The sequence below is a fragment of the Ornithodoros turicata genome, chromosome 7, assembly GCF_037126465.1.
Source record: "Ornithodoros turicata isolate Travis chromosome 7, ASM3712646v1, whole genome shotgun sequence".
Taxonomy (NCBI): domain Eukaryota; kingdom Metazoa; phylum Arthropoda; class Arachnida; order Ixodida; family Argasidae; genus Ornithodoros; species Ornithodoros turicata.
This window is the reverse complement of record NC_088207.1, coordinates 25,374,737-25,402,270: the sequence shown is the minus strand read 5'-3', so window position 1 is coordinate 25,402,270 and position 27,534 is coordinate 25,374,737. Positions and strand designations below refer to the sequence as shown.

Genomic DNA, 27,534 nt, shown 5'->3' with positions numbered 1-27,534 from the left:
GTGGTACCGGTGTGGTGCAGACACAAGATGGCGCTCCTGCTCTCCCTTGGACCTCAGTGTCGATACTCTGAAGCAAAGCTTATTTAGTGATGTGATGTGATGTGATAGAAAAAAAAGGGGATTTAAGTAGCGACAAAGTCAGACTGGCTATTCCAGACCACTCAGCCGCAGTTCATCGAAATAAATAAAAAGAAGGAGAAAACCCAGTAGTTGGGGGCCGGGAGACTAACATCCCGAACTAGTGGGAACACTTGATACAAATCAGGGACCAGAAAGTCTCACAAAGTCAATCAGGTGAGTTTCTTCGAGGAAACGTAGGAGCGCTTTCAATGCAGCCGCTTGGTGCTTGAATGGCTGAGGACCCAGGAGCTTTACAAGGTCAAATGGCCCGGCGTCCGGGCGAGCCATACTTATTTCTGGTGTCCTGCGACTGTCGGCACACTTGGAGCACCCGAGGAGGATGTGCTCTGTGTCCTCGACAACATGGCACTCACTGCAGTTTGGAGAAGGGCACTTGGTCAGTTTATAGAGCAACCGACCGCTGTACGGGACATTCAGAAGGGAGCCTGTGCACGAGTCACGCTGCTTGCCGAGGAAACGACGGAAGTACATGGAAGCGTAGCTCCGGGTCGACCCTGTACAACAGCGAAGATCGAGCAGATCCTGTCAGCCAAGAAGAGTTGCACATTTGTTGTCTCAGTTCACCTATCATTATCTTTGCGTCCCCTATGGTGAAATAAATGGCCTTTGTTCGTACATGACCTTGTTGAAGTGTTCGGCGCGCAGCAGCATCCGCAGTCCGCTTACTTAGTGACTCTATAGTGTGCCCCAGGGATTTCCCTACACCCCCCTCAGGGGGGGGGGGGTGTACACCCTCCCTGCATTTTTGGAACACCCCCCCCCCCCCTGAAATTTCTCAGGTGACACTACCCAACTCTGCCACCAACACATTCGTAGTAGTGTGTCCGGCGCAGCGAATTACATCCTGTACTATCAAACTTGGGCTGTAGGACCACAGTGATGCAGGTGATCCTACCATGCATTTGCCCAAATTCATCTGAAAATCACTGTTCCATTCATATAGTACGCGCGTACGAGAAAAAATGCGTTCGGGCATGCAAACTCAATGTGGACCACAAGCAATCATTTGCGCCCAACTCAATCAAGCGAGGTATTCTGCTTTTTTCGTCTGAGGTCTTCACCGTTGGTTGCTAGATATTCATTGTGATTCGTGAGCCAAGGTGAAAGTCTTTTTTTTCTTTGTCGGCCGTGCGATTATGCATCTTAATGTTGAAATGCCGCTCATAATGAATCTGTATTCTACTGTACTGTGTTGTAACGTATTAACAAGTACAAATAAAACGGGGAAGCTGTGCAGAGATGTCACCGTTGTGCCACGATTCTTTCCGTGTCTAAGAAAAATTTCGTAAGTGAAACCTTCACCAGGCATACCCCCCCCCCCCCCCTTGAAAGCTCGGCACCCCCTCAGCAGTGAATTTCTGGGGAAATCACTGGTGTGCCCGGCATACGCCATTCTGGCTTAGCTGCAGAGGGAGGGCGAATATTTAAAACTCGTTTATGTAATGAGCACGCTGTTTTCGGAAGAGAAACTTGGCCAAGTAGACTGTGAAACCAACTGCGGCGAACATTACCGTATCGGTCTCACACACACACACCTTTCCGGATGCGATAGTCCTCGACTCCTCACGCATTCTACCAGCGTCGCTACGGATGTGCACGCATCTCGAACCACCCTTACTTTCTGGCACGCGACACCCGCGTGAACGAACCGTGACTCTGAATGGTTCCGGGCTGCTCCTTGTTGCCCTATGAGTATGGAGATTAGCGATGTCAACCCGGTTTCCGGCAACACGATCCTTCCAATGGCGCCCCCGTGTCTAAACTGTAAGTATACGGCGACCAAAGGTTCTGAGTACCGCATGTGCGCAGAGGTCGTGACATAAATAAAGTCTTGGCCTTGGCCTAGGAACCTTTCTTGACCCCGGAGAGGTCGAGTGCATCCCACGATGGCAGGCGCAAACATACTTGAGCCTGCTTGTTGTTACGAAGTGCACGTCCACTTGACGATAGTGTAATATCAAATTGGTCGTACGGGGCAGACGCTCTGAATGACCTTTCAGGCAACGAGGACACGTCCCTTCACACGCTGTGCTGCAGAGTGTGACATATTCTGTCTTTGCGGAGTAACTTGAAGGGACTGTAGCTAGAGCTGATATACACTGACTTTTTAAGTTCGAGTTGTGTTCGACTATGAATAGACCTCTACCCGAGAAACGTCATCATGATGTTGGTAGACAGAATCAAACCGAAACAAATCGGAAGGAGAGTGCTGGGTTCCACGAATGGACGTTGTTCAAAGAAAAGTAGGACCGAAGGTCGCGTCCCTTTCAGGGATCATCGTAATCCCCTCAAGACCGTGGCTTTCGGGTGTGACCTTGTTCGCCTCTAGCATGGAGCGTAGTTCAACTCTACCAAATCGGTGGAGCTGTCGAACACTATATGACGTCATTTGTTTACAAACAGGGAGAAGTCTATTGTGTGTAGATGCTACAACCTTTACGGCGTAATACGCTGAAGGGGCAAGCCACGCTGCACAGTATATGATATTTTTGTCATCACTGATATGGAAAATGCGGAGCGTACGTCTTCTTGTGACATCCCATGTCATCATCACTTCTTCATCATTTATTGTTGTTGTTGTTGTGACAATTAACGTGACCCCGTAAGTGTCGCAAAACAGTGTAAGATTGGCGTCTTCAAAAAGTCTGGAGAGATATAACGATGTCATTCAGGATGATGCTTGACTATAAGAATGTGTCGTGCGGAGAAGTTCTGCTATAGAAGCGTAGTTATTTCTTAATAAAGAAGAATATCGCATGTTTGCATGCTCGCATTCGATTTCAGTTTTATGAGCTCGAGGACACTCGCGGACGGCACAAGCATATTTTGTACGGTGGTTCTCAGCACCATAACAAACCAACAGTATAACTAGCCAAACAGCGTGCTCTAAATTTAGAGTGTAAATAAATTTTCCAATACCACAGAAACCATGTAACAGCTTTTTTTGTTTAAGCTTCGGTTTCGATCGTCCATACTGTCGCTTCAAGAAACTAATTCCGTAAAAGGAAAAACTATACAAACGTGTCTCCGCATTTTAGAAACACGGCGTCACCGCACACCTGATCATGCGCAAAGGGCTTCCTACTATATATAATCACGACGTCAACCCATCTGCTCATCACCTTTCCTCCTTCATCCTTCCTTCTACTCTCACCTAACCTCGACCACAGTCGTGACGCCGCTCACAACGTAAGGCCAACAGCTGAAAGCACGGCCGCCGCCACCATAACCACCACGGCACCACCCCTCCCATACACCACCTGTTCCAAGATCGAGTATGGAGGGGCAGGGGGAACGCTATTAACCAAGTAGCACTTTGGCTTCAAGGTACCGTGATTGCTGTCATCTTTGTTTTCAATCTCTGCATGTTTTTTTTTATCCCGTGTTAGCGCCGCGAAGCAACTGTGGCTATGAGCGGCGTACAGGTGTGGACAGATGGAGAGAGGACAGCAGGAAGAAGTGGGGGACAGAGGGGTTCGTACGCGTCCTGGACCGACTTCAAGGCGAACTGTGCTGACATTCGCCTGGAAAGTCTTCGGAAAACCCAAGGAAAACCTCAGACAGCACAGCCGGTGGTAGGATTCGAACCCACCCCCTCCCAGTCTTCAGCACGACCTTGGTTACCACCAAGGAGCGGGAGGTCTTAACCCCCTCGGCCATGCCGCTGGTTTCTTCATTTCGACCCATCAGTCTGATTGATTGATTATTTAAAAGAAAACCATCAGTCTGGTATGCTTCATTCCGTACGCTTAAAGTGTAATAAGCTTGAGCAAGCGAGCCAAACAGAAACCATCATGGACACAGATGTTACACGTTCTTATACGATTCCGTCTAGAAGAGAGTTCCTTAGTTGTGTACATTGGGTGGGGCAATCTTAGTCTCTTGAGGGCAGCAAGTTCCACGAGGAACTATCGAGGGCAGGGCAACAGTCTTGAAGCATGCTGGAGGAACTACGCGAACGCCTTCTGTCGTACGCCGCCACTAAAGAACGTCAACACACACGATGCAATTACCTCTGTTTTTGGTAACCGTGTCTTCAAATATTCTATGTCCGTCGCCTTGCAGACGTCGTTGTATACCCAGAAGAGCAACGGGAGGTAATTATATCAAAGGAGAAGCCGCTGCGTAATCACTATACAGAGACGCCGAAGGTGTCCATTGGGCGTCGCATTGCAGTAGCTCGTTCCATTTGTAATTCAGTCTGTCGGCTGCCTTTGAATGTTACGAATCTGCTTACCCCTGTTGCTGATTGCTAATTTGATGCCACTTTGGCGTCATCACGAATGTGACTCTTTTTTTCCTTCTGTGATTGAGAACCACTTCAGATTGCGGAAGGCGGATTTGCAATGAGCGGAAGCCTTCGAGCACAATGTGCAGCATCCATGGCAGTCACAGGGGTGACGCAAACCCGCCATTGTTGTAACTGCCCTCAAGCGGGAGCTGCCATCTTGTCCTGGTCGCACGTCATAGAAAACGTCATTCTGCATTCATGTGACTTTGTTTACATGTCGTTTTGCCGCTTACCGACATATTTCCGTCGTCATATAACGCCAAGAAATGGGCGTGTTTGGCGCGTGTAAACTATGCGGTGCTTCTTCCGCAAGATTACATCGCATCACATCTATAGAAGTCGTCAACAGTACGAGGCCTTGTGTTGAAAACTGCGCGTTTTACTGCGAGATTATCGGATAAAAATAATTATCGTGATCGAAAGGCATCCAAAACGTTGCGCAGAAACAACAGCAGAGCAATACATTGGTTGCCACCCCTGTGATGGCAGTCCTGTTCCGTAGCGAGTTGCATATCTCGGTGATGACTGAGCGACGAGGAAATGTTTGGATGACAGATCAACGTTTCGGTCATAGTTGTCTCGCGGCGTAAAGCCGCGAGTTAGATAAGATCATATACGTCTCCCGTGACGGATAGCATTAAAAAAACTACGCTCCTAACATCGATACTGGCGCCTCAACGCGAAGTTTGGAGTATATTTTTTTTCTTTTCGAGGATCTTGATCGCTGTTTTGTGTTTGTTTGTGTGCAATTGTATACGGCATAAATAGGACGGCACCTGTTTTACTGGACGGGTACATGAAACTTATCCGCCCAGAAGAAGAACAGTCTCTGTTCGAAATATCGGCGGCTTCTGTCCTGAGGCAACCCCCTTCCTTATCCGGTTTTAGTTTTACCAATATCACTCGGTCAACCTTATCACATATCCGGAATCCGAGACTTCTTGATACGACAAGCCCACTCTCCGGTACAGTGACTACGTAATTTATTACCCTCGTCTGTAAACACAAAGTCCGGGACCGGTAGCTTTGTCGAAACAGCTGGACTTTAAAAGATCTGACGTCCCGAATTCACGTTTAGTGGTACATCTCACTCAGTTTTGTCATATATGTCCTCTTTTCTTACACCGAGTGCGACGTTATGAAAGCAGACCTCTGCGTTGGCACCATGCATCCCTATTGTGCTTAGAAGAGTGGGTATCGCGAAACACTGAAAATATCTGCAATACATACAAATAATAATACAGATCGTGCATGCCCCGAGCCTCGATATAGAGATTTTTTTTTTTTTTGTACGCTGGAGTATGTCGTTCGTTGCGTTGGTTCATGAACGTGTGCTTATAAACCGCAACAGCGCTGTAAATAAAGCCCTGTGAAGACTGCTGTTCCGAATCTAGCCTTCTAGAGCACCCATGCACGGCGGGCTAGGGACCCTGCTTCCGCGCCGAACCCGACATCCTCCCTTTCTACTTCGTAGTTCTTCTTCCTTTTCATATCCATCAATAGAAAAAAAAAACAATATTAATAGCAATATATCAGCTGCAAAGCGTTTCTCCTGCAGGTGGTGCCGCCGACGTGCACATGCAGTTCAATACCTCCCAAGGTTTTGTGGCGATTTTGGAAGCAGGCACCGAGGGGGGGGGCAGTAGGAAGCAGATCAGAATAAAATAGCAAACCAAAATATAACCAGTGGATCGTTCAGATCTCGTACGTAAATGACAGTCTGTGACCTATTCCACTGCTCAGACGAGCCAGATGTCTGGAAGTAAATGAAGCAAGACAAGCGAATTGTTATCTCAGTTTCAATACCAGAACACCGAGTGACAGACGACGCCTCCCGTTACGTTCCTGTAGAACAACAACAACAACAACAAATAAGTTATGATGATGCAGTGGGATGATGTCCGTGTACAGCACAATCAACTTTAGCTCATAGACACAATGGCACCGTATTTCACGCACCGATTCTCCTTTGCTTTTTTTCTGCTCAGTATCTTGTCTCCAATTCGGTGTCTTTTTTTGCGGACGTCGTTCGCGGGCTCCATTTTTGTGTTGGCACACAATAGGACAGAATGCCGCCGATTTCGTCGCCGTATTCTCCGCTGCTGTCAATAACGATGCAGCCTGAAATGTACCTGGCTATAGCCGACAAACGATCCCTCTGAATGAACGGTCCAAGGAGATACCCTACACGCCATTGTGATCTTCAGGGGTCAGCGCCCCGCCGGTGTACGCTGTACCGACTCGAAAAGCGAGCATTTAAACAAACCGGTCTAAGCCTAGCTGCTGCTGTTCTTCCCATTATTCTCTGTGCGCGTTGGGTCATGAACCCCGCAGAATCCACACCCTTGCGGCACGCTGGAAGGAGTGGTTACGCAGCCGGCGTGTTCCGTTCGCTTGCGTGGGACTTTCTCAGTTACTATCTACCGCTATCACGACTATTGAAGTCGAAAGTACAAGGGGAGAAAGGGATTACTATTTTGGCCGCAGTTATCGATTCTCTTACAGACATTTCGGCGATTCTGATTCGAGGAGGGGGTATACCGCGTACGCCTTTTTGTGCACCAGTTCGCGTGGCTCAGTGGTTAGCGTGCTATAGCCATGTCACGTCGAGACTGGGAGGTACTCGGGTTCGAATCCTGGTGCCGGCTGTGCTGTCAGGGGTTTTTCCTCAGACGGCCTTCAGACATATATGTCGGAGCAGTTCCCATAGAAGTCCGCCCAGGGCGTTAGTCGTGATGTCGCACACCTGTGTGACACCGACAACGGCGAGCCCTTTCACCACCGCTCTTTTTGTGTCAATTATCGTATATCCAAATTGACACAAAAAGGCGTACACCTCTCTAAGAATCAGAAGCGATAACCCATCCGTGGCAGTGGTTGGGGCACAGCGCGCGGTGATCCACTTATTTGTTGCAAACGGGATGTTTACGCCCTTTACGTGACACTTATGCAGTTCTCAGCGGGTGGGGGGGGATATACGTTTATTTCGGAAAGGTCAGCCTGACCGAAGGTCGGCTTGCTATACCTAAAGAAAAATATAAAAGCGTATGCTCCGCGCTTTCCACAAATGGGTGATAACGGTAGCATTCGGAGCTACGGTTGGTGCTATGATAAATATGGAGATGGTTGCTCCTACAAAACACAGGAGATGGCTACTCCAAAAAACTTGAAACAAAAAATCAGTACGTATTGGAATCCAGCACACCAATATTGGTTTACAATACACTTCCAATTTGAATATATTGGAATCCAGTAAACTCAAACCGGTTTCCAGTTACAACATATTGGAATGCAGAAAATCATTATTGCTTTCCATTAGTAACATATCGGAATTCAATAAAGCAATATCGGTTTCCAATTCCTTTTTTGTTTTTGTTTTTTGCAATGCAGTTCAATTATACTGGGTGTCATGACCAATGCAATTTCCAATTCGATTGTGCACTGTAGTCCGTCAACCCTAACAGAGAAACTGAGTTACTCCACCGGAAAAGTTATAGTGAAAGGACACCAGGTGCCGCCTTTAGGGCTCCTATAGTTTCGGTGTCGGCGAATTAGTTTTCGCGGCGTATAGAGTGGCGCAGCCCATTGCGCCATTGGAACGATAATGGGACGCGGCTTAAATGTGCCGTTCTCACGTTGAGCAAGACTATTAGCCTAAAATATACCAGAACCAGCGTACGACACAGCGTCAAGTACAAACCATGGTTTTTTAGCAGATCGGAAGGCATTTACAATAACACACTCCGAAAACATGATAACCGGACACGTGGTTCATATAGCTTAATTGTTGTTGTCGTTTCCTTGAAGTGGCTGACGTCACACTGCGCTGAACTTTGATTTGACAGCTTCCTTTATCGTATTATTTTCGCGCCCTCTTATGGTGATTTCGCGTGGTCATTTCTGTGGCAACACGGCCTCCCTGTTGAAAAATCGAATAATCTTAGGTTAAACAACAACAACTTTATTTGAATGATGGTGATTGGGGAGTTTCATTGCCACTCGCGATACTGTACAGCATTGCTGGCGGGTAATGCGGTGAAACGGAATAATAAATCGCCTCACAGTTAGGTTGCTGTAAATACTACTGAAGTTTTGTTTATGTCGATAAATAGTATTGCATATTTTTATCAGCTTCCTCTGGCTTCTCACCAATGCACCTCTGACATGCTGACCCCCTCCCCCCAGCTATGCTGAGCAGAGTTGATCCAGCTCTCGCTTTCCGCATGCCTCGAGATACCTCTCGTCAAGATGCCGCATTTGTTCATCGAACGCTCTTCGATGTGGCTTTTACAGCGCAGTGGCATTACGGCTTGAGACAAGTTGACTCTCCCCAATGCTGTCACTGCGGTGCTGTAGAAGACCTACAGTCCAAGAAAAAAGGTGCGAAAAGGTGGTAACTTCTATAGTTACAACCTAGATCATCATAGCGTCTGATAAAGGGCGCAAAAAGGGGTGGTAAAAGCAATTATCATATATCCAAATTGCTACAAAAGGGCGTACGCCCCCGTCGCTCACCGAATCAGAAGTGGTAACCATATCATTCGTGGCAGAGAGTGTGGTAGCAGGTAGAACTTTGCAACCTTTTAGGCACAATATATGCGACAAAGATTGCCTCCTGAAAGGTATAACTGCTCCACCCTTTTTTTTTCTGAGAGTGTAGAACACATACCCTTGCATTGCCCACACTACCAACCTTCCTGAACCGTACTCTCCGGATCCTTTAACGAGCTGGACTCTCGCACCCCCTCCCTCTCTCGCAAAATTGCTTGGTCCCTGGCCACATCCAGTCCACCAACGCTCTGCCCTCAGAACTCTCTTGACCCTTCTGGATACCATAGGACTTCGAACCTTATTGTGAAGGGGCTCATTATTTCATTCCAAGCATCACCACCAGCAATGGGGTAGAGTATCGCCCCTGGCGATGAAACTCATCATCAATCATGAAACTCATCATGAAATTCATCATCTCACAATAAAGTTGCTGTTGTTGTTGTTGTTTCTTTTTCTTTGATGATGTATCCGCAAGAATTGTGTCAGAAAATCTGTTCCATAATTTAGACTTGTGTACACAACTGAATTTCCTGTCGGGTGCTAATTCGACATATAGTTTAAATCTAAACCGAGGCTTTCATAACAATGCGTCTGTCAGTTCATGATTAAAATGCATTCCAAGGGGAAAATTTTATGCGTCTAAATTATGGCAGCACAAGTTCGGGAGACAAGCTCACCTGAAGGTGGGATGTGAAATATAACTTGATCTACAAACATGATCTTCGCTTCATTGCTTTTCACGTTGAACGGCATTTCAGATCGCGTCCAAACTGTGTAGCACATGACTCATCCTTTCACATTCCCCTTCTCCATATTCACACAGGGCAGAAAAAAAAGCAAAAAAAAAAGCGGTGGGCTTATTGCAACTGCATCGAATATCCACCTCATCGAATTTCACCTGCCCAAGTAGAAAATGACCTAGAAAGGGCACAGCGGGATTGTGCGATATTAGAAGACGCGCATTACTTTTAGCTTTTCGTATATACAAGCCACAGGGAGCCACTCCATTTCAGCAGACTGATGTCTAGGTGCCGCAGAAGTGATGGATGCTACACCGAAAGTCTCTGCGATGTTGAAATGATGCGGCGGGAGACGGATTTTTGTGTAAAAAAAAATCATTACGAATGCGATGACTGTTTTTTCTGGATTCTTTTAGGACAATGCGGTTCAACAGCCTTTAGGCTTTCTCATTGTTCAAGCTAATTTAGCCTAACCATATGTGAGACAGTGAAAGGCACCTCTCCAAAACGTGTTCATCAAGGCCACCCATTATAATACATACATTCATATAGTGCAAAGAATAAAATTGTTCTACACAAGTGTACTTTGACACATTAAATATCCTGAACAATAAAAGCGTCGTGCGGTTCAAATGTAATTCATGTAACTAAAAACTGAATCGCTGTACCGTGCGCCAGGAGGAGGATTGTGATGTCATCACGGTTACAAGAAAAACCGCGCTCCAATCGGGGCTGGCGCTTTTCGCACTTTTTTTTTTCTTTCTTTCTTTTCTACTCCCAGTCCTCTCTCTGTGTAGCAGACGAAGCTTCTTCGAACAAGCAAACCAGTTAGCGTGTTGTACCGCGATGACGTCAAAGCGACTCTGGCGGCTAGTTGCGGGCATTGCCACCGTTGCGCGCGGTCGCGATTTCCAAGATCGAATTCCGCGAAATGTTTGCAACCGTCGAGTGAATCACTTGTTTCTGTTTTGGTGACCTACGCGCACGTCATCACGGACTGTGCAGAGTCTCAAGCAGCCAGAGGCACCTTGATCTCGAGTTTCAGTGCCTTATATCGCTTCCCTGTGGCTCTCTAGACGAGATTTTGTACCCGTAGGATCACACCCGCATCCGTAGAAAAGCGCGAGACGCGCTCCTAGCTTTCGCTTCCTCTGTGGGACTGTCGTGAACGCTTTCCTTCTCTCTCCCTCCCTCCTTACTAATTTCTTTATCTCCATGTTTCTAATTTCTTATTTCTTTTAATTTCTGACCCCCCTATCCATTCTCTTTTACTCCCCCTTCTCCCTTTCCCCTTTCACAAAAGAGCGAAACTTGCCGCCTTGTCTGAGCAGGCAGACCTCACTCCTCTTCCTTATGACGTCACACCACCACCGCCAATCACTTCGCATGGTGCATTTTAGCAGCCAGGTTAACGGCTTGTCTTGCAAAAATAAAAAATTGTCGTGACTGAAGCGCTTTCTGCGCTCCTTTAACGACGTTCTGTGAAAGGGTACTGAGGTGCCCCAGCACTTTCACATCATGCTACTATCACGTCAAGGTACTCCAGCTTTCTTACATAATAACACTACTAAAGCATGCAGCACTAATTATGCCTGTTCTGGACGGATAAAGTATTATAGCCGTTTTCACTTCTGCCCTTCCCAACTGACTCGATGCATCAATGCTTTTGCAAGCTTTCTCTACGGTTTATAGCCGATATACCGAACTGGCTACGGAAGGCCAATTTTAGCAGATCCATCAGAAGGTAACGGCTACTAATCTGAGGCTATGGAACACGTTGCAATTCGCGACAAGGTGTTCGCCAGCACTGAGGTTGCTCAGCCCCGTCCGCAATTACGCTGTCCAGGACATAAAAATGCGTCGCTGCTGGGAGTGTTGAGGCTTGTTACGACGCTCATCCAGAGTGCATCGGTTTGCCACGCCTCCCTCTACACGGGATTGCATGTAATTGAGGTGTTCCTTCCGCCAAAGGCTTCTGCCTACATTCGCATACCCTCTAGTATACGGGGGAAGTTATACACGAGGAAATTAGAGGACCGGAGGAGTCTGCTCTTTAGTGTCATAATCGGAAAGGAAAACAAGAATGCACTTGTGATCAGTTGATTGAACTTGGAGCATTGGGTTTTTCGAAGGCGAGGCGGAGATGAGAGGGAGGGCTGGAGAATTGGGATTGGAGCAACGTACGGCACGCTACCTGTGCGCTTTGCAGCTGATACGACGAAGCAAACCGACCATGCAGCTCCCGTGGCTGACTGGTTAGCGGTCTTGCCATATGATCACGTCGAGACTGGGAGCTACCCGTGTTCGAATCCAGGTGCCGGCCCTGCTGTCTGGGGTTTTTCCTTTGCTCTCCCTTAGACGGCTGTCAGATGTCGGCATAGTTCCCTTAGAAGTCGGCCCAGGACGTACAATCCCCCAGGTTGTTAGTCGTGACGTTGCCCACCTCTGTGAGGCCGACAACGGCGAGCTCTTTTATTAGCACACCACAGCAAAAGGCAAGAAAAAAAAAAGAGACGTCCAAGAAACGTCCTCACCAAGTGGCACAGTACTTTAACATCATAGCAAACATGATGCCATAGATCAATGCTCATAAAACATCCCGCGAGAGAGAGAGAAAAAAAAAGTCCATACTAACAACAAGCCCGAGCGTGGGCGCCCAGACAAGTAAGGCTGCAGGCTGAAGAATACTCTGTATAGAATAAAGCCTTTCCCCAAGGAAGCCTTTGTCCTACCTGACCACGTGCGACGTCAAAGTTGTTCAAACATCGGACGGTGGTCTTTCACCGCAGGGAAGTACTACTTACTGATAAAGTTATTCAAATGATCCCCTTCTGGTCGACTCATTAGGGCCTAAATTGCGTCGTCAAGGGGCTATTAGGGGACGTCTCTGTCTCAATGGCGCCCTGTTTGTCGCAGCGTTTACCCCGTTAATTGCGCTCACCCTGCGTCTACTCGATGTATTCCCTGATAAGAGTTGCTGTCTCCGCAGGCTCCTGTGCACTAATTTGGTAGTGATCGAACGACGGAGATTCTTTTGGACTTACTGAAGGTTACGTAAAGCTTATCCACAGCATACCGGGCTACTGGACACGTAATAATTTTCGCGAATTCCGCGACTGCCATTTTTACGGGAAAATTGAGGTCGTTTCGACTACTTATTTCGCACGTGTCGTATTATAACATTGCTCTAAGTATGGGCTCAATCACTTTGAAAATTTCCAGGGCCCGATCACCTTCAGAGCACCTTCAGGCACGGCGGCGCTGGTAAACTTTTACAGGTCGCTACTCTGTACATGGTGTGTCTGTGACGTCGTCGGACCATCAGCCGTGTCACCGACGTTTTTTTTTTCTTTCTTTTTCTTTCTTTCCACTGCACTCTGCTGCTAACTGCAGGAACCCTATGTCCAAACCGTGAGGTGCTTTGACTTGATCGCTGTATATGGAATCATAGTGGCCCGCGTTGAACGCAACCGAAAATGCAGTTCACGCGAATGTCATGCTCGTTGTCCACTTCAGCCCGGATGAGCACTGATAACTGTCACTGAGTTCTGGTCTGCAAGCGATGTGGAGTAGCCTATGTCCACGTAGATAAAGCTAATTTCTCTCTATCTTCTTCTACTTTATTTATTTATTTATTTTTATGTGTCATATTTTCACTCACTCACTCAGCGCAGAGCAGCGTGATCGTCATGCGGAAGTCGATCGTTCTCCCACCGTACATTTGCCTATAGTCGGGTAAGGTGGGGCAAGATGAGACACGGGGAAAGACGCGACATTTTTTGCTCGACGCCGCCTGTCTCAGAGAGGCTTTGCTCCATGCGCTTGAAACTTGACTCATAGATGGCTCTGCATGTCCGCTTCATTGTACGTGAGAATTGTCCGGATTGGTGTTTGCGTTGAAGAGAAGAAAAAAATCGGTTGCTTCTGCCTGGAATGTAAAGACCAGCAAAATAGGCGCGATTTTCTGAAGTCTTTTTTTCTTGTCATCTGTGCAGCAGCGTTTCGTAGGCTTATTCAGTCAATATAAGTCCACATCCTATTTCTTTATTCATTCATCTAGATGTACGCGAAATATGGGCACTATTGGTTATCCGGTGTTCAACAGAAAAAATAATTCATCCGACGATATGCACGGGGCAAGACGGGACAATTTAATGTAATTTAATTTTAATGTAATTTAGAAACTGATAAGATATTTCTTTTTTGCATATGGCCTAGAATTTTCCAGCAAATTTTTCTGTTTTCTAGCAGCAAAGCAGAAGCGCACGCAACAGGGAGTGACCAGCGACACATCAGACTGTCGGTGCCATGTTTGCAAAGAACGGCGGAGCAAAATAGTACCGGGTTCTGTGTGGTTTTATTGCACATCATGTGGACGATGGGCTCAATGGGGTTGCGTAGGGCCCTACGGGCTTTATTTTGTCTGCTTTGATTGCAAAAAATAATTTGTATAGTTCATTACGATGGCGAGTCTCATCTTGGCCCGAGGGTTGGGGCAAGGTGAGACAATCTGCGTTTTTGAATTTCTTATTCTGCGCTTATTTTAGACCGGTAAAATCTGTTCTGCATTTACAGGTCGGATAGACCCCTAATAATATGTCTATTGCTAGTGTTTTTGAAAAACACGAAAAATAAAAATTTCATATTCGATTGCAAATTTATGTCTCATCTTGCCCCACATTACCCTACTTTAGTTATTGCCGAGAAATAGATGTGATGAAGACAATCGGTAGATAAATGGATATGTGTTCCGGTTTATTGTTTTCCCGTAATCAATCAACATCTGCATATTTTCCTCTTTCTAAAACAAACCAACCCGTAGCCATATACATCATCCAGAGAACCACGAAAAAGAAAGGGCAATTTTTCCCTACCAACATATGCTAGGCCTTCTTTGTCAATGTCACTTTCCGCTGTACCAGCACTGCGCTCCATAAAATGCTTCCAGTTCCAGCAGCAGCAGTGAACGAATGCCAGACGCCGTCCACTTATCGCCCGCAAGCCTTCCGCCGAGAGCCATGGTCGCCGTGTTTAGCGGACGCCACTATTATCAAGCACCTGTCGCTTGGCCTCGCAGCCTGCGCAGAGTGTGGCCGGCAGAGACTAGTGTCCCCCTGCGTCCTGCATTCTACACACGTAGCTTCCCGCCGTATCGTGACGCGTTTGTGATCATCTGTCACGTTTGCCCGTCTAGTCCTCCGCACGCCATGCCAGCTCTCTCTGCCCTTCCGAAGGATGGAATGTTCATGAAATGCTCGTGCAGTTTCTGGACGTGTTATCGTTTTCTCTGGGCACGTCTCTAGTGGAGATCTGTTGAAATTGGAGAAATGGTTTTGGAAGCACGCCATCGATATCCTTATTGGGGGGATATCAAGCTCTGATATGCCTGCTCTTTTCCTTTTTCTCATTCTGCTTCCGTGTGTTCGTCTTTCTTTTTGTTCTTTCAGCAGCCGAAGCAGTAGGTTGTTTATTCTGAGCTGATTACTTTATTTTTTTATGTGTTGTTCTGACTGTGTATGAAAAAAAAAAAAACATGGATATACGGTTCAGGCAGGCTGTTCCAATATTCGTTGTCTGGGTGCTTAATTTACCAATAAGCTCGAAACATAGATGAGCAAGCCGAGACAACAGGGGCTAAAAACAAGGTAACACACAAGTGACAAATAGACATATAGGGCAAGTCAGAATGCGTAAACCAAGGAATGGATGCGATTAGATGGTGTAAGAGGTGAGGGAACGCGTACGAATGATCGAAGCCGACAGTGTCCGTAAAGTCAGCGAGGGTCCGTTCCTGCGCAATGGCAGTTAGTGGATTGCATCAGTGGCGGACCCAGGGGGGGGAGGGGCGGTTGGGCGATCGCCCCCCCAAAAACATTGCTTTCCCCCAAGTTTCGCGCTTCGACAAAGAAACCCCCCACCCCAAACTGAGGGACTGGATCCGACCGTGGATTGGATTGGATTGGTTTTGAATTAAAAATGATATGGTCCACATTCTGGTCTCCACAAGTCTGGGGACGGCAGTAACGGGAACAATGTGTTCTGACACGTTTATTTCTTTCTCGTTATTCCCATGGTGCTCCGCACTTTCCATACTTGTTTGTGCCAGAGCTATTTCCTAATAACATCTACAAGGAATAAGGCGTCCCGAATGAAAAAGAAATGCCCAGGAGCCAGCCTACCCAAGAACGCGCACTGGCTAGCCACGACGCATACTGGCCAGTTGGAGGTACTTTTTCTACTTCCATCATCATCAACAAGAACCATTTGGTGGCGATCGATATGTGTGACTCGAAGCAAGCTATAAATTCGAGTCAATCACGTTTTTGTAACGTCGCAGACAAGCTCAAAACGTTCACCAGTGGACAGAGTGATGCCATTAAAGATAAAACGTGCTAACTTTTACGACACCTAGTTCTCCAGATCCAAAAAAGAACATTCAGCGTGTAGACAGAGAGAGAGAGAGAGAGATGGGGGGGGGGGGGAGTAACGCAAGAACCGAATGACCATGAGCTATAAAAACACAAGAGTTATCAACTGATAGGAATTAGGTTGTCTCGCTGATTAGTCCGGCGTGACATCGCAAGGAAGTAGTACTAGTCCTTATCTTTCTTCCTTTCTTTCTTCTTCTGTTTGTGCGCGTAAGCGGAAAGTCGCCCGGTGGTGGGGCGCCTCCCTATGCTGTGACCTCTCAGCTGAGATGGAGGCTTCAACTACACTCTGTAGTTTTAAGCAGAGCAGGTGCTATAAGTACGGACAGCAACACGCTTGAGGTGGAATTATGGCCGTGTGGGAACAATCCTCTTCACAGGAAGGTAATACGTTAGAGCGTAGACAGTTTAGAACTACGTTACGGGCATTGTATTCGCGGAGACAACCCCTCTGTGGAATCAGATTACATATATCACACTTCACTGACACATACTATGTCATCCTCCGTGAACTGAGCTGCTATGGGCAACCTGCAAACTAAGAAGACGTTGGCAGGCGGGCTGTGTGGCTCATTGGCCTGGGTTCACACGGCAGTCACTCAGCTTCCGCGGATTTGTTATAAAGCTGTGCCGTTTTTTTTTTTCAATTTTTTTTTTCTGTGTGTATTGCAGCACTATGGCTGAAAACAGTCAGCCAATTTATGAATACTAGCCTTATGTTATGTCCATTTCTTTTCTGCAGATTAGAATTAAGAAACTACACTTTTATGCACCTTACAGACCTGCAGTGTAACGCACAACGCGACGAGCAATCGATAGCAACGACATAATACGTGCATTACTATATGGGATGGAAATGTGATAATTTCAAAAGTCAGTGGGAAAATTCGCCTTTCATTTAACAATCCCACAATAGCCGCGTTTACATGAACTCGACAGAAGCGGGTCGGGTTGGGTTGTCGGGTTTGACTCGCTCATGTAAGCGCTGTCGGGTCGTGTTGAACTCGCGTCACGTCGAGTCAACCCGACGCAGGGGGCAGGTTGACTCGACTAGACACGTTCGGGATATAGTATGCTCGACGCTAGACTCGCTAGGCGCCGCTGCAATCTCCTTCGGTTGGAGCGAGTTCGACTCGACCCACTCTAACCGCAATCGTTCACCGCCCCGTCAAGGTACCCAAGCCTTACGCTGAAGCAACTTCATATAGTACAAATGTTATATGTCAACTTTTTCGCACAAAATGCTAGGGAACAGACGGAAAGTACCCTTCTTCTTATCTCTCCCTATTATTTTTTCGCTAACATCAACATCATCATCATCTTCTTATTGGGTGGTTTTGGGAGACCAGTGTTGTATCCGACTGCAGGCTAAGCCCAGAAAATATGCCGTTGTACAGACCGTGGTAGTTTTTGAGGTACAGCAGAAAACAAAACGTCACGCTCAGATCTGGTTTCCATTTTACAGTGACGTACGCATGGGCTACGGAACATTTGCAGACGTCACCAGTGTGTACGACCGAGATAAAGGTGATTGAGGAACACTTTGAGATACGGTCAACATGTTCTCTTTATTTTTTTATCGAAGATTTGAATTGTTAGCAAAAAGAAAACGGGGAGCTACTGACGGTGTTGTCGGGCAGCGATACCACATGACGTCACGGGCAGCCTTTGAGCCACGTGACCTCAGAAACATGGGGATGTGTCGCAGGCGTCATACTACGGGCCCAATGAGGCAGCAGCGTGTGTTTCTACAATGTGCTCTCCTAATTGCACGTGTATGCAGAAACTATACTCACGGCATGACTCCGGTGCGGCAATATGTTTTCTCATGTCACGTGACCAAACGTAACGTCACTGCACAAGCTGGCTGCGAATTTAGTTGCCATGTCTTCCACGGTGACTCTGAGCATCGTAAGAAAGAACGTGAGAGTGTTTCTATTTAGCCTTTGGCTTCTTTCTGTACTGTCGTGATGCTCTTAATATTTTGCTACTTGAGGAATCATTCGAATAGTGTCGGTCTGAATACTTATTTTGCGCATACAGTATACGCTCGTAACGTAATGCTTCCATTTGTGAACGAAGCCTCGCTGCCATTATTTAGCTCGCACTACGAGAAATAGTGCGAGCTATTTTTTTGCACTCGTCATGCGTGACAGTAATGGCGTCTTAAAGACTCACCGCATCCACGGCATTCACTTTGGCGCCAGCAAGAATGAGGGCCCTTGCGGTGTCCACGTATCCGTTGGCCGCCGCCAGGTGCAGAGCGGTACGTCCTTCCTGAAGCATTAAATGGGCAGCATTTTTACTTTCCATTAGCAATGACTCTTTTCTACTGGTGGTACAGTAGAACAGTTTCAGACACTAAAGTTATCAGCTGCCTGACACGAAATATATAGCAATCTCGGTGCGGAAATATATCCAAAAGTACCCATACCTAACAGGTAGTAGGCACTGAAGTAGCAATTAGGCCACGAACGTATAGTGTTTTTTGTGGGATCACTACATAACACAGAAACAAATAGAAGTGAAAGGTACATACATAAAATACAGAAAACCACAACCGCAATGTAATGCACAAACCGTAATATAAAATCCGTTCTGAGTACCTACTGGTGAAACATCTAGGGTCTTAACCTATTGCAGTCTACCCGTGCTCGGCAATTACTGAATGCAGGGGGCACATTGTGCGGTCTACATATACATACGACGGCGACGTGTCGCATATCCTGCCAGCAGGATGGAACTGCGGTTTTCATTCCGCTTTCGTGTAACTGTCGTATGTATTTCGCTCCCGAAGTGAGCAACGTGAGCAACGAAATAGCCGACGAAATTAGCAGACGATAACCAAAACGGATACCGTCGGCTTATACTGAAAGGCAGTGAAAAACATGGTCGATCAATTGTTGGATCCGACAGAAATGCATTAGCACTAAAACTTGAAATCCCCTTTGGAAATCCCCTTCACAACGCTACACATCCCTGCAACGACCCTTCACACGACCCTACACAACGCTAACGCAAGACAGCATCCGCTGCCAAACGAGCCTTCCGGGCTTCCTCCGACTCAGCTTGGCAGCGCCGTCTCGGAGCCTCTGCCTTCTTTCGCCGGTGCTCCTACGCACAGCTTTCATAACCCATGGCGCGACCACGCTGACACGTCTGAACCTGTGAGCAGTGAGCAGCGTCGCGCGTTCTCCACGCGCCCTCTCCCTCTCCAATCTCAGCGCATGCGCGCCGCGGCTACAGACATACCACGCCGCGATTGTTGCGTACCGAGGACTTTAAGGATAACGCATTAATAACATTTCGCGGAGACGTCCCTGCCTGCGAAAGCGACATGTCGCCGTATAGGAAGCTGCGTCACAACTGCGCTTCGCAACACCGCCATCTTGGCTGAGGGAATCGCACATTTTGCGCTATAACTATGCGATTGGGTTGCTCAGTCACTTCGATATGTACCATGATTCAATGTCCTTATGAGTTTTATATGTATTTAACACAATGTGCCACTGCATTAATTGACGAGCACGGCATGCCTGCGCGGGTAGACTTTTATAGGGTAAGACCCTGTACTCGCCGCGCAGTGACTAATGGGCATTGACTATATTACGGGAAGAACTTTTACCAGACCTTAGGAGTTTATCCGAATATTTTATAATCGAGCTGACGGCTCAGATTTTAATTGTAAGGAGGTATTCGGTGCTATATGGATGGACGAAGGAATAATGCAAAACTCCCGAACGCCAAACTCGACTAGCAAGGCTGGGCGCAAAGGATCAATTCTAATTCTATTTCCTTCCAAACTAAAGACCTAAGTGCTCCCGATTTCCTGAAAACGACATCGACCCCGAATCTGTTAGCCACTTTTTGCAAGCGATGAGAAGCTGGATGTAATAACTCCGAGGCACTTCCCCTTCTCCACGCTGGTCACTCTATCGTTGCCCAATTTTTTAATCAACCTCCAACGTGGAGAAGGACAAGAAGTGCTTCTCATCGATTGAAAAAAGAAAAAGAAAAAGTGGCTAGCAGATTTGGGGTTAGTGTAGTTTTCAGCAGGGATGTGAGAACTGAATCTTGAAATCCTAGGCAGGGATTCGGGAATCCGAATCCCAGTGCCCAAAACGGCGAATCGAATCTTTCGAATCCACGAACCAGGTTTGTTTGTTTCTTTTTAAAACTGACGCCTCCGGAGTCCGCCGAAAGCCTTATTGACCGGCAAGTGTTTTCTTGTTTGTTTGTTTACATTGTTCTGCGGGACTCAAAGAGTTCACGCAGGAACTCTTACATTACAAGTTTAAGAGTAACATGGTTTTGCTTTTGGTTGTTTTTTAGTTTATAAAAACAATTCAGACTCGACAATTTACGTATTTCCTGTATAGTCGATGAACAACACGTTAAATAAACTACATTTAAGAAGGAATATATGGGTATGTTTCCTCCTGAAAGTGAACTATTATTTAATTTGTTTCCATTAAACAAAGATATCATAATCTATAGACTTCAAAACACTTTCAATATATGTTTTTTTTTCTCTGGGTTTTTCAACTATTTTTTAAGAAAGAATTAAACAAATTCGAGATTCGTTGATTCGCAGAACCTTCCTTGGATTCGGATTCGGCAAATTCTGGATTCGTCTGGATTTTGTGTCTCTAGTTTTCATGATATCGGGAGCATTTAGGTCGTTAGTTTGGAAGGTCAATATAAGCGTAGACAGGAGATCCGCAATAAAATAAAACACGCTCACATCTGCGCGCACATGATCTGCATCGGATTAGTGGCTTGTCAAGCGCTACTGTGAGCTCGACGAAAAGCTCATGGCAACAAGGAGGCCACCATCAGTCGTAAGGTATAGCTGTTGGCTGGAGAGTGAGGCTCTTCTGATTTATGAATGTCCGGCGAACAGTCGACTAAAAAGAACTGGAAAGAGCAGTTCTTTTTTTTTTTTTTTTTCATTACCGTTTTCATCAATCATATGGGATCGACGACCTTTGACGACCGATCTTGAATAGCTCCCGCGCTTCTTTTGGAAATGTGACCACAGAATGTGTCTGGCCAAGAAAGTCCATGGGAAAGTAGCCCTTATGAAGCCTAACCTTTCAGTGCTCTAATTTTCTTTTTTTAATAAACATATTCTCCCGTATCAAATGCGATAAATACAATCGTAATATTTTGGAAAAGAATCCGTGCTTGGCGGCACACTGATATTTTTTGTGTCCCCAAAATCTCGTTTTTTTGCCGCGCGTTCGTGAGGCAGTGCATATGTCTCACCCCAGCCACGGAACTATGGGGTGAGACATGGGGTGAGACCCAGTCTCGGAACTGCCTCGGACGCAGTACGAAAAACAGATGTAACGCCCCGCCACGCTAGCGCCTGCACATGGCCGTTACAGCTAAGCCTGATTGCGGCTGTACAATGTCACCAAAAAAAGAAAAAAAGAGAAGTAGCAAATACAGTAGTTGCGCTGCACTATGTACAAGTATGCAACCATGCGAGACAAAAAGAAACAAAATAAGGCTTCACGTTGACAACAAACATTTTTGTGACTATATATACACTGTTAAAACAGAACTTCACCACATAATAGTTCCGAGCCAACCACCCATTCTGAACGATATCGGTCTCTCTCCTGATTTGTTGAAAGCAGGAAGAGGCGCCTATCTTGGACATACGTATGGCGAATTCGGGTGGTCTCTTCGTGGCAACTCTTTTTGCCAGGTCCCGCCTGTTCTCGCCAGTTTTACCAGATCTCGCATGTTCGCGTCGCACTTTCCGAGCGCCACCCGGTCTCCAAGCGACCGTGCAGCGGATAGCCCTACTATATCCGGTGTCGTCACATCCGCATCGCGAAGGTCCCCATTGGTCCGCACGTCGAAGTCAACATGGGGTTAGCAGACGACGGAACCAGAAGACGAGCGACCGCGATGCCCCTATAGCGTGATCCCAGCGATAAGAACTGCTAGATTCCTGCCACTCACGTTCGGGTGGCAACGATCACGTGATCCTGCGCGGGTGCCGACCTAACAATTCCTGAGCGCTAGGCCGTGTTGCCATGAAATGACCACCCCAATTCGCCAATAATGTGTCCAATGTAGGTGTCTCCTTCCATTCATACCCTTCGGAGTGGTGGTTGGCTAGGAGCGTACGCTATGTGGCAAAGTTCTGTTTTCAACAGCGTAAGTGCCATAAGAATTCCAAAACCTTCTCTCTGCGCTTTTCTTTCTTTCTTTGTGTACGTGTTTGTTTTTACATTGGATGTTTCCTTTATATAAGTCAGTATATAAGTGCAAAGGCATCATGAAATGTACTTTAAAAACCGGACTTCACCAGATAACACACTACTATAGCACACCAACGTTTCGAATGATATTGTCCTTTCTCCTCATAGGTTGAGAAAGGGAGACGTGCACCTTTTTGTGACACTCCGTGTTTGTATCGATGGTCACAAAAAGGCGTACGTCCAGCTCCCTACTGTATTTAGAAGCGATAACGATATATTTACAGTGGATGGCCTTGAACGTGTTATGTGGAAATGTCCCGTTTTTCGAGCTCAAGGGTGTTGCCACAACGACCACATACCGAATCGGGCTCGATTTTCGCTCCAAGCCTGCAGAGTTCCGTTACTTTTTCCGTCTGTCCGGCGACTGCGGCCTGGTACAACTTCTCAGCGAGCGTCAACACACGCTCGTGGGCCGGAAGGAAGGTCGTCATGGCCTAAGGGCCCAGGCTCTCTTTCGACCTCACATCATGGTCAGGCCGCGTTGACTGCTTGGGAAGAAAACTCTCCAGCATGGTCACCACCGCACCTCCACCGTTCCCCTGCAAAAGCAAAAAGGAGGGAAACACTGATGAGAGGCATTACATGAGGGCGAGCATAGAGCATTCGAGGTTTCACCGCCCCTTCCAGGACCACAGACGGCCACAGAAGGTAAGATGATAAAAATACCTATGATATATTACCAAAAAACGACCCCAGTGTTCATGCGAGAGGCACACCAATGTGGAGGGTCAGAAAGCCCTCATATTTTGTCTCTTAACGGAAGTGCGTCCCTGCATGTCCACACCACCTGCCGTTCGAACGTCTCACCCTATTCACGGGGTCTTTCGAAAACCGTCTTCGCAGCGTCAACATTCCTTCTCATTCTGAGTGCGTATACCATGCGAAATTGCGTGTCGTTTCCCGGGCAGCTGTGCATGAAAAACGAAACGGATGGCATGTTTTCTATGTCTCTTTATCTTCGCGCGGAAAACGCAACGAAGAAAATATTAATATTAACGAAGACGATAATATCAACGTCGCTTTATTACTTTATTAACGTTCCCTTTTTGTTTCGTTTATCACAATGCATTTTGAAGGAACACTGAAAAATATTTCTTTTATGATGAGTGGCTACTGTAGTTGTAATCTTCCGGACTTCAAGATAAAAGCCAGTGCATCAGCAAAAGAATATATCGTGACCTCCTGTAGATAGAGACTTGGACATACGCCAGTCCTCTGCGGGAGGGATGGGTGGGTTAAAGGTTAGTCGCGATAGTGGCTGCTAAAAGCGCTACTGTACATTATTATGGAAAACAAGTGACATGTACAATCACCGTCAGACTTAATAGTAACGCGCAAGTGCGTAGCCTGCGCGGACGCGAACGCAGCGAACGGTTACCCTGAGGGTTTGAAACTGAGCCCGAGGCTGGGTTGAGACATACACGGCCTCATGACAACAGCTTGGCATGCTCCGTTTGGTGCTGCAGCCGCAGCTTCTGCTTCGCGCACGGCCTCCAACCCTGCAACAAACGCTCCGCAGTCCTGGCGCTGCGTATGTCACGCGCTCGCGCGTTACAGTTAAGTTTGACGGGGGTTGTACACCCCACGTGCATGTACATCATCATCACCATATCTACTGCGTAGTTCATCTGCTGCCAGTTCTGCACATTTTCCTTGCCTTTAATATGTCGCTCCTAACGGTAATCGGTTAGCAGGTCACGTGAGTTAAAGATATAGACGCAAAGTTGCGCCAAATCCTTCGCGAAACGGCGACCGCTGGAACTACAACCTCGGAGCCGGGAGCTTTCCGTGTGCCCGCGTACTTATCTGCGGTATGTCGTGGCATCGATACAACAAAACAGATAGACTAGAAATAATGTCAGTAACAGCTGATAAATCGTTCCGATAATGTCATTAAAGGTCCACGACTTCTATACCTATACTTCCTATACCGCGGTTCCATTATGAATTTGCAGCCGCAATAAAACGAACCCTGTGAAAGAAAAAGGGGGCGAAGGGCAAACGTTTCTTCAGCGTTTACGAGAAGAGCGCAATACAGATCCGAAACGCCCTCCGTCGTCAGATGGCAAGTTGATAGACGTGTCAGGCTGTGCATCGTCTCACGCCGTCTGCTGCCACAAAATAGGCTCTTATGTATAATGTCGCGGTGTCAAGCTGGTGAACCGGTTTCGCCGTGACTATCATGAACAACAGTCCCTGGTCACACCATGACAACGCAGATAGAAGAAACAGGTTGAACCCTGGCTGTTGTTGTTCATACTATAGATTTGTTTTTACAGTGCCGTTGGCATTCGACGCGACTATATTCAAGTGCTGCGTCTTATTCTTCGATTTGATTTGAGTGAAAAAAGAAGGGAGAAATCCAATTCGTCACCCGACGCATTCTGCTGCTCTCATAATATTTTATGATATAAGTTTGTTGTCACTTTTCCGTGCTGGAATTTAACGTTTGCCCCTTTTCATGAAATTAGTGATTGACCTCGCGAGGAAAAAGATCAGCAATGGGCCACACAGAAGAACAAACACGACACAGCGGCCCAAAATGGTTTGTCCACCTGCTCGACTGCATCTACGTCAGTTAAGGCCTGTTCCGACATATAGCTGCGCGCTAATACAGAGCTACAAAACAGCACGCAAAAACAGCGCTCACTGTTATCGGACGGTTCACACTTGCAAAGCTGCGCAAGCGCTATAATTTAGTGGAAGTTATCGTTTCCGGTCTCTCCCAGCATGACGCCTCCAGAGTTCGACAGCGACGGAAAAATTCGATCAACTGACTGAACACCTTATCAAGGACAATCAGAAAAATTATCAGGCATTTGGGATGACACACTCGCCGGTTCCAATGCGGTCGCCATGCCGTGAAATGCGGAAGCAAAACAGCTCCACGACTTTCGCGACGTCACCACTGAAGGGCCTCCTCATTGGCCAATACGAATGTAGTGCTAATATTAGCGCTGAAAAAGTTGACTGAAGCTCAACTCCGGCAAGCACTAATTTTTAGCGTTTCCGAGCACTACGAGGAGGAAAATATCGCCCTATTTTGTAGCGCTATATATCGAATCGCTATATGTCGGAACAGGCCTTTATCGCGCTACACAAATTCGTAGCGAAATAGTGGCGCAACGGCGCGGATAATTAAGGAAGGGAGTGATGACAGATAAGAAAGAATCTCTCAACCCCAGCTGATACGAATATCACGCCCTCCCCCACTACACCAACTGAACTCACTAAAGGACAACCTTCCCTTTGGTTGAAGGCCTGTTGTGACAATTAGCAAAATTGCATTAGTGCCACAAAAAAGCTCGCCCCTCTTGTTTTCAACAAATCAGAAGAGAAAATTATGCCATTTGAAATTATGTCTGACCTAGGGGTGTCTTTTTCTAAAATTCGCTGTGAGCGCCGCGAAGTAGCTGTTACTATGAGCGGCGTATAACAGATGTGAGCAGATGGAGAGAGGATAGCGGGAAGAAGTAGGAAACAGGGAGGTTAGTATACGTCCTGGGCTCACTTCGGGGGGAACTGTGTCGACATTCGTCAGGAAGGTCTGCAGCTCCTGGAAGGACAGCGCAGCCGATGCAGAGACTCGAACCCGTGCCACCTCCCAGTCTCGGCGTCGAAAGCGATCATCCTAACACTATGCCACAGGAGCTGGTGGGCGTCTAATGCGGTGAAATTCTGTTTTAAGAGGCCCTTCACCCCTGCACCTCCTATACAGTCAAACCCCTTTACAACGAAACTCAGGGGACAGCAAAAAAAAAATCGCAGTAAAGGTATTTTCGTTAAAAAGGATGTCCATTATTGGACCTATAGGGCTCCAGCGGGACCGCAAAAAAATTTGCTGTAGTGGTATTTTCGTTAAAAAGGTGTTCGCTATAAAGGAGTTTGACTGTATACCTTCATCCATTTCTAGTTATAGTCGTGAAGACGCGCAATCGCGTGTGGCCGACGACGGCCAGTCAATATCGTCATCCCTCAAATGTACGGAACCGCTAACTCCCCCTTAGACGAAAGTCCCGCGCGAGTCCCCCGGAGCGAACATTTGTCGCCCCGTAGAATTACGTATCCCGCAATCGCGTTCCCGGTTTATCATCACGAGCAATCGTATACATCTCATTGCTTTGTCCCCAATGTCCAACCCGCACAATGGATACGGGCCATCCTTGGCGATTAGCCCCATCAAAACGTGTCTTCGCGAGCTCTACCCCCTTGTCTCTGGAACACCTGACAAATGGGCTCCTGTACTATTAGCCCTTATATCGGTAGTGGCGATCAAGGCGGCGCTGCAGTTCATCAGTTGATCGTTCCGTGACTTGATGCGTGAAGACATAGGAGGGCAGAGAGAGGCCTAAATGGCTGAGCGTCCGTATATACGAAGGCCGGCGGGAGTGGCGCGCCTGTGGACAAGCACGGCGATTGCACGCTCCGGCGTTGGTCCCTCTGCACGCCCTGGATACGGTCAAACGCATATCCTGCTTCCAAGGGAGGCCGTTTAGTCTCACGCACTCTCGATCCTTGTACCGAAGCAAAGCCTCTGGCTACGGTTTTCTTGAGACTGTTGCGATAGCGTGAAAGAGCTTCTGTCTGTCTGTGTAAGCCGCCGCCGATTAAAAGCAGGCAAGGGAATTAGGCTCATATTCATAGCACCGACGACAAGAATGATGGAGTGTTGTAATGCTTGAATGCTTCCTATCGATGATGTCGGAATCCCTTCTGAAGGTTTCGCAAGACGTCACGTCGTGCTGGCTGGACTGCAGACATTTTTCGTTGCGTTCTTCGTGGGTGTCTTCCGTACATATGTCCAACGATGCCACAAAACAGCATTTCCCATTGGAAGTGTAACTGTGTAGTTACGTTGCTGTCTTCACAAGCGTTCTGCTGTCACATCTGTTTCATTGTTTCGAGAAGATATATATACATGGTATGGGTAGCCCGCTATACAGAACTACTACTTGTACAGTGCTGGCCAAAAGTTTACGGAACACGCTCCGGCGCATTCCTTTCTCAGAGTGACATGCTAGCAGCGAAGGAGACCGTACGGTCTTCCAGGCATGAAGCCTAGGTAACCCAGTAACTTGCTTTCAAGTCCGTACAGTAGTATTCGC

The 27,534-nt window shown here is 47.1% G+C and overlaps 1 protein-coding gene across 2 annotated transcripts in view; it reads right to left on the bottom strand.

Annotated features, from left to right (window-relative positions):
* The window catches only part of LOC135400680 (ankyrin repeat domain-containing protein 6-like), a 97,383-nt gene that overhangs the window by 22,395 nt on the left and 47,454 nt on the right, over nucleotides 1–27,534 (bottom strand). For both annotated transcript variants that reach the window (XM_064632516.1, XM_064632518.1), the window contains exons 2-3: nucleotides 22,729–22,968; nucleotides 18,330–18,428 (exon numbers count right to left, since the gene is read on the bottom strand). In XM_064632516.1, coding sequence (XP_064488586.1) covers nucleotides 18,330–18,428; nucleotides 22,729–22,860 — 231 coding nt within the window. In that variant the 5' untranslated portion in view covers nucleotides 22,861–22,968. The remainder of the gene's footprint in view (nucleotides 1–18,329; nucleotides 18,429–22,728; nucleotides 22,969–27,534) is intronic.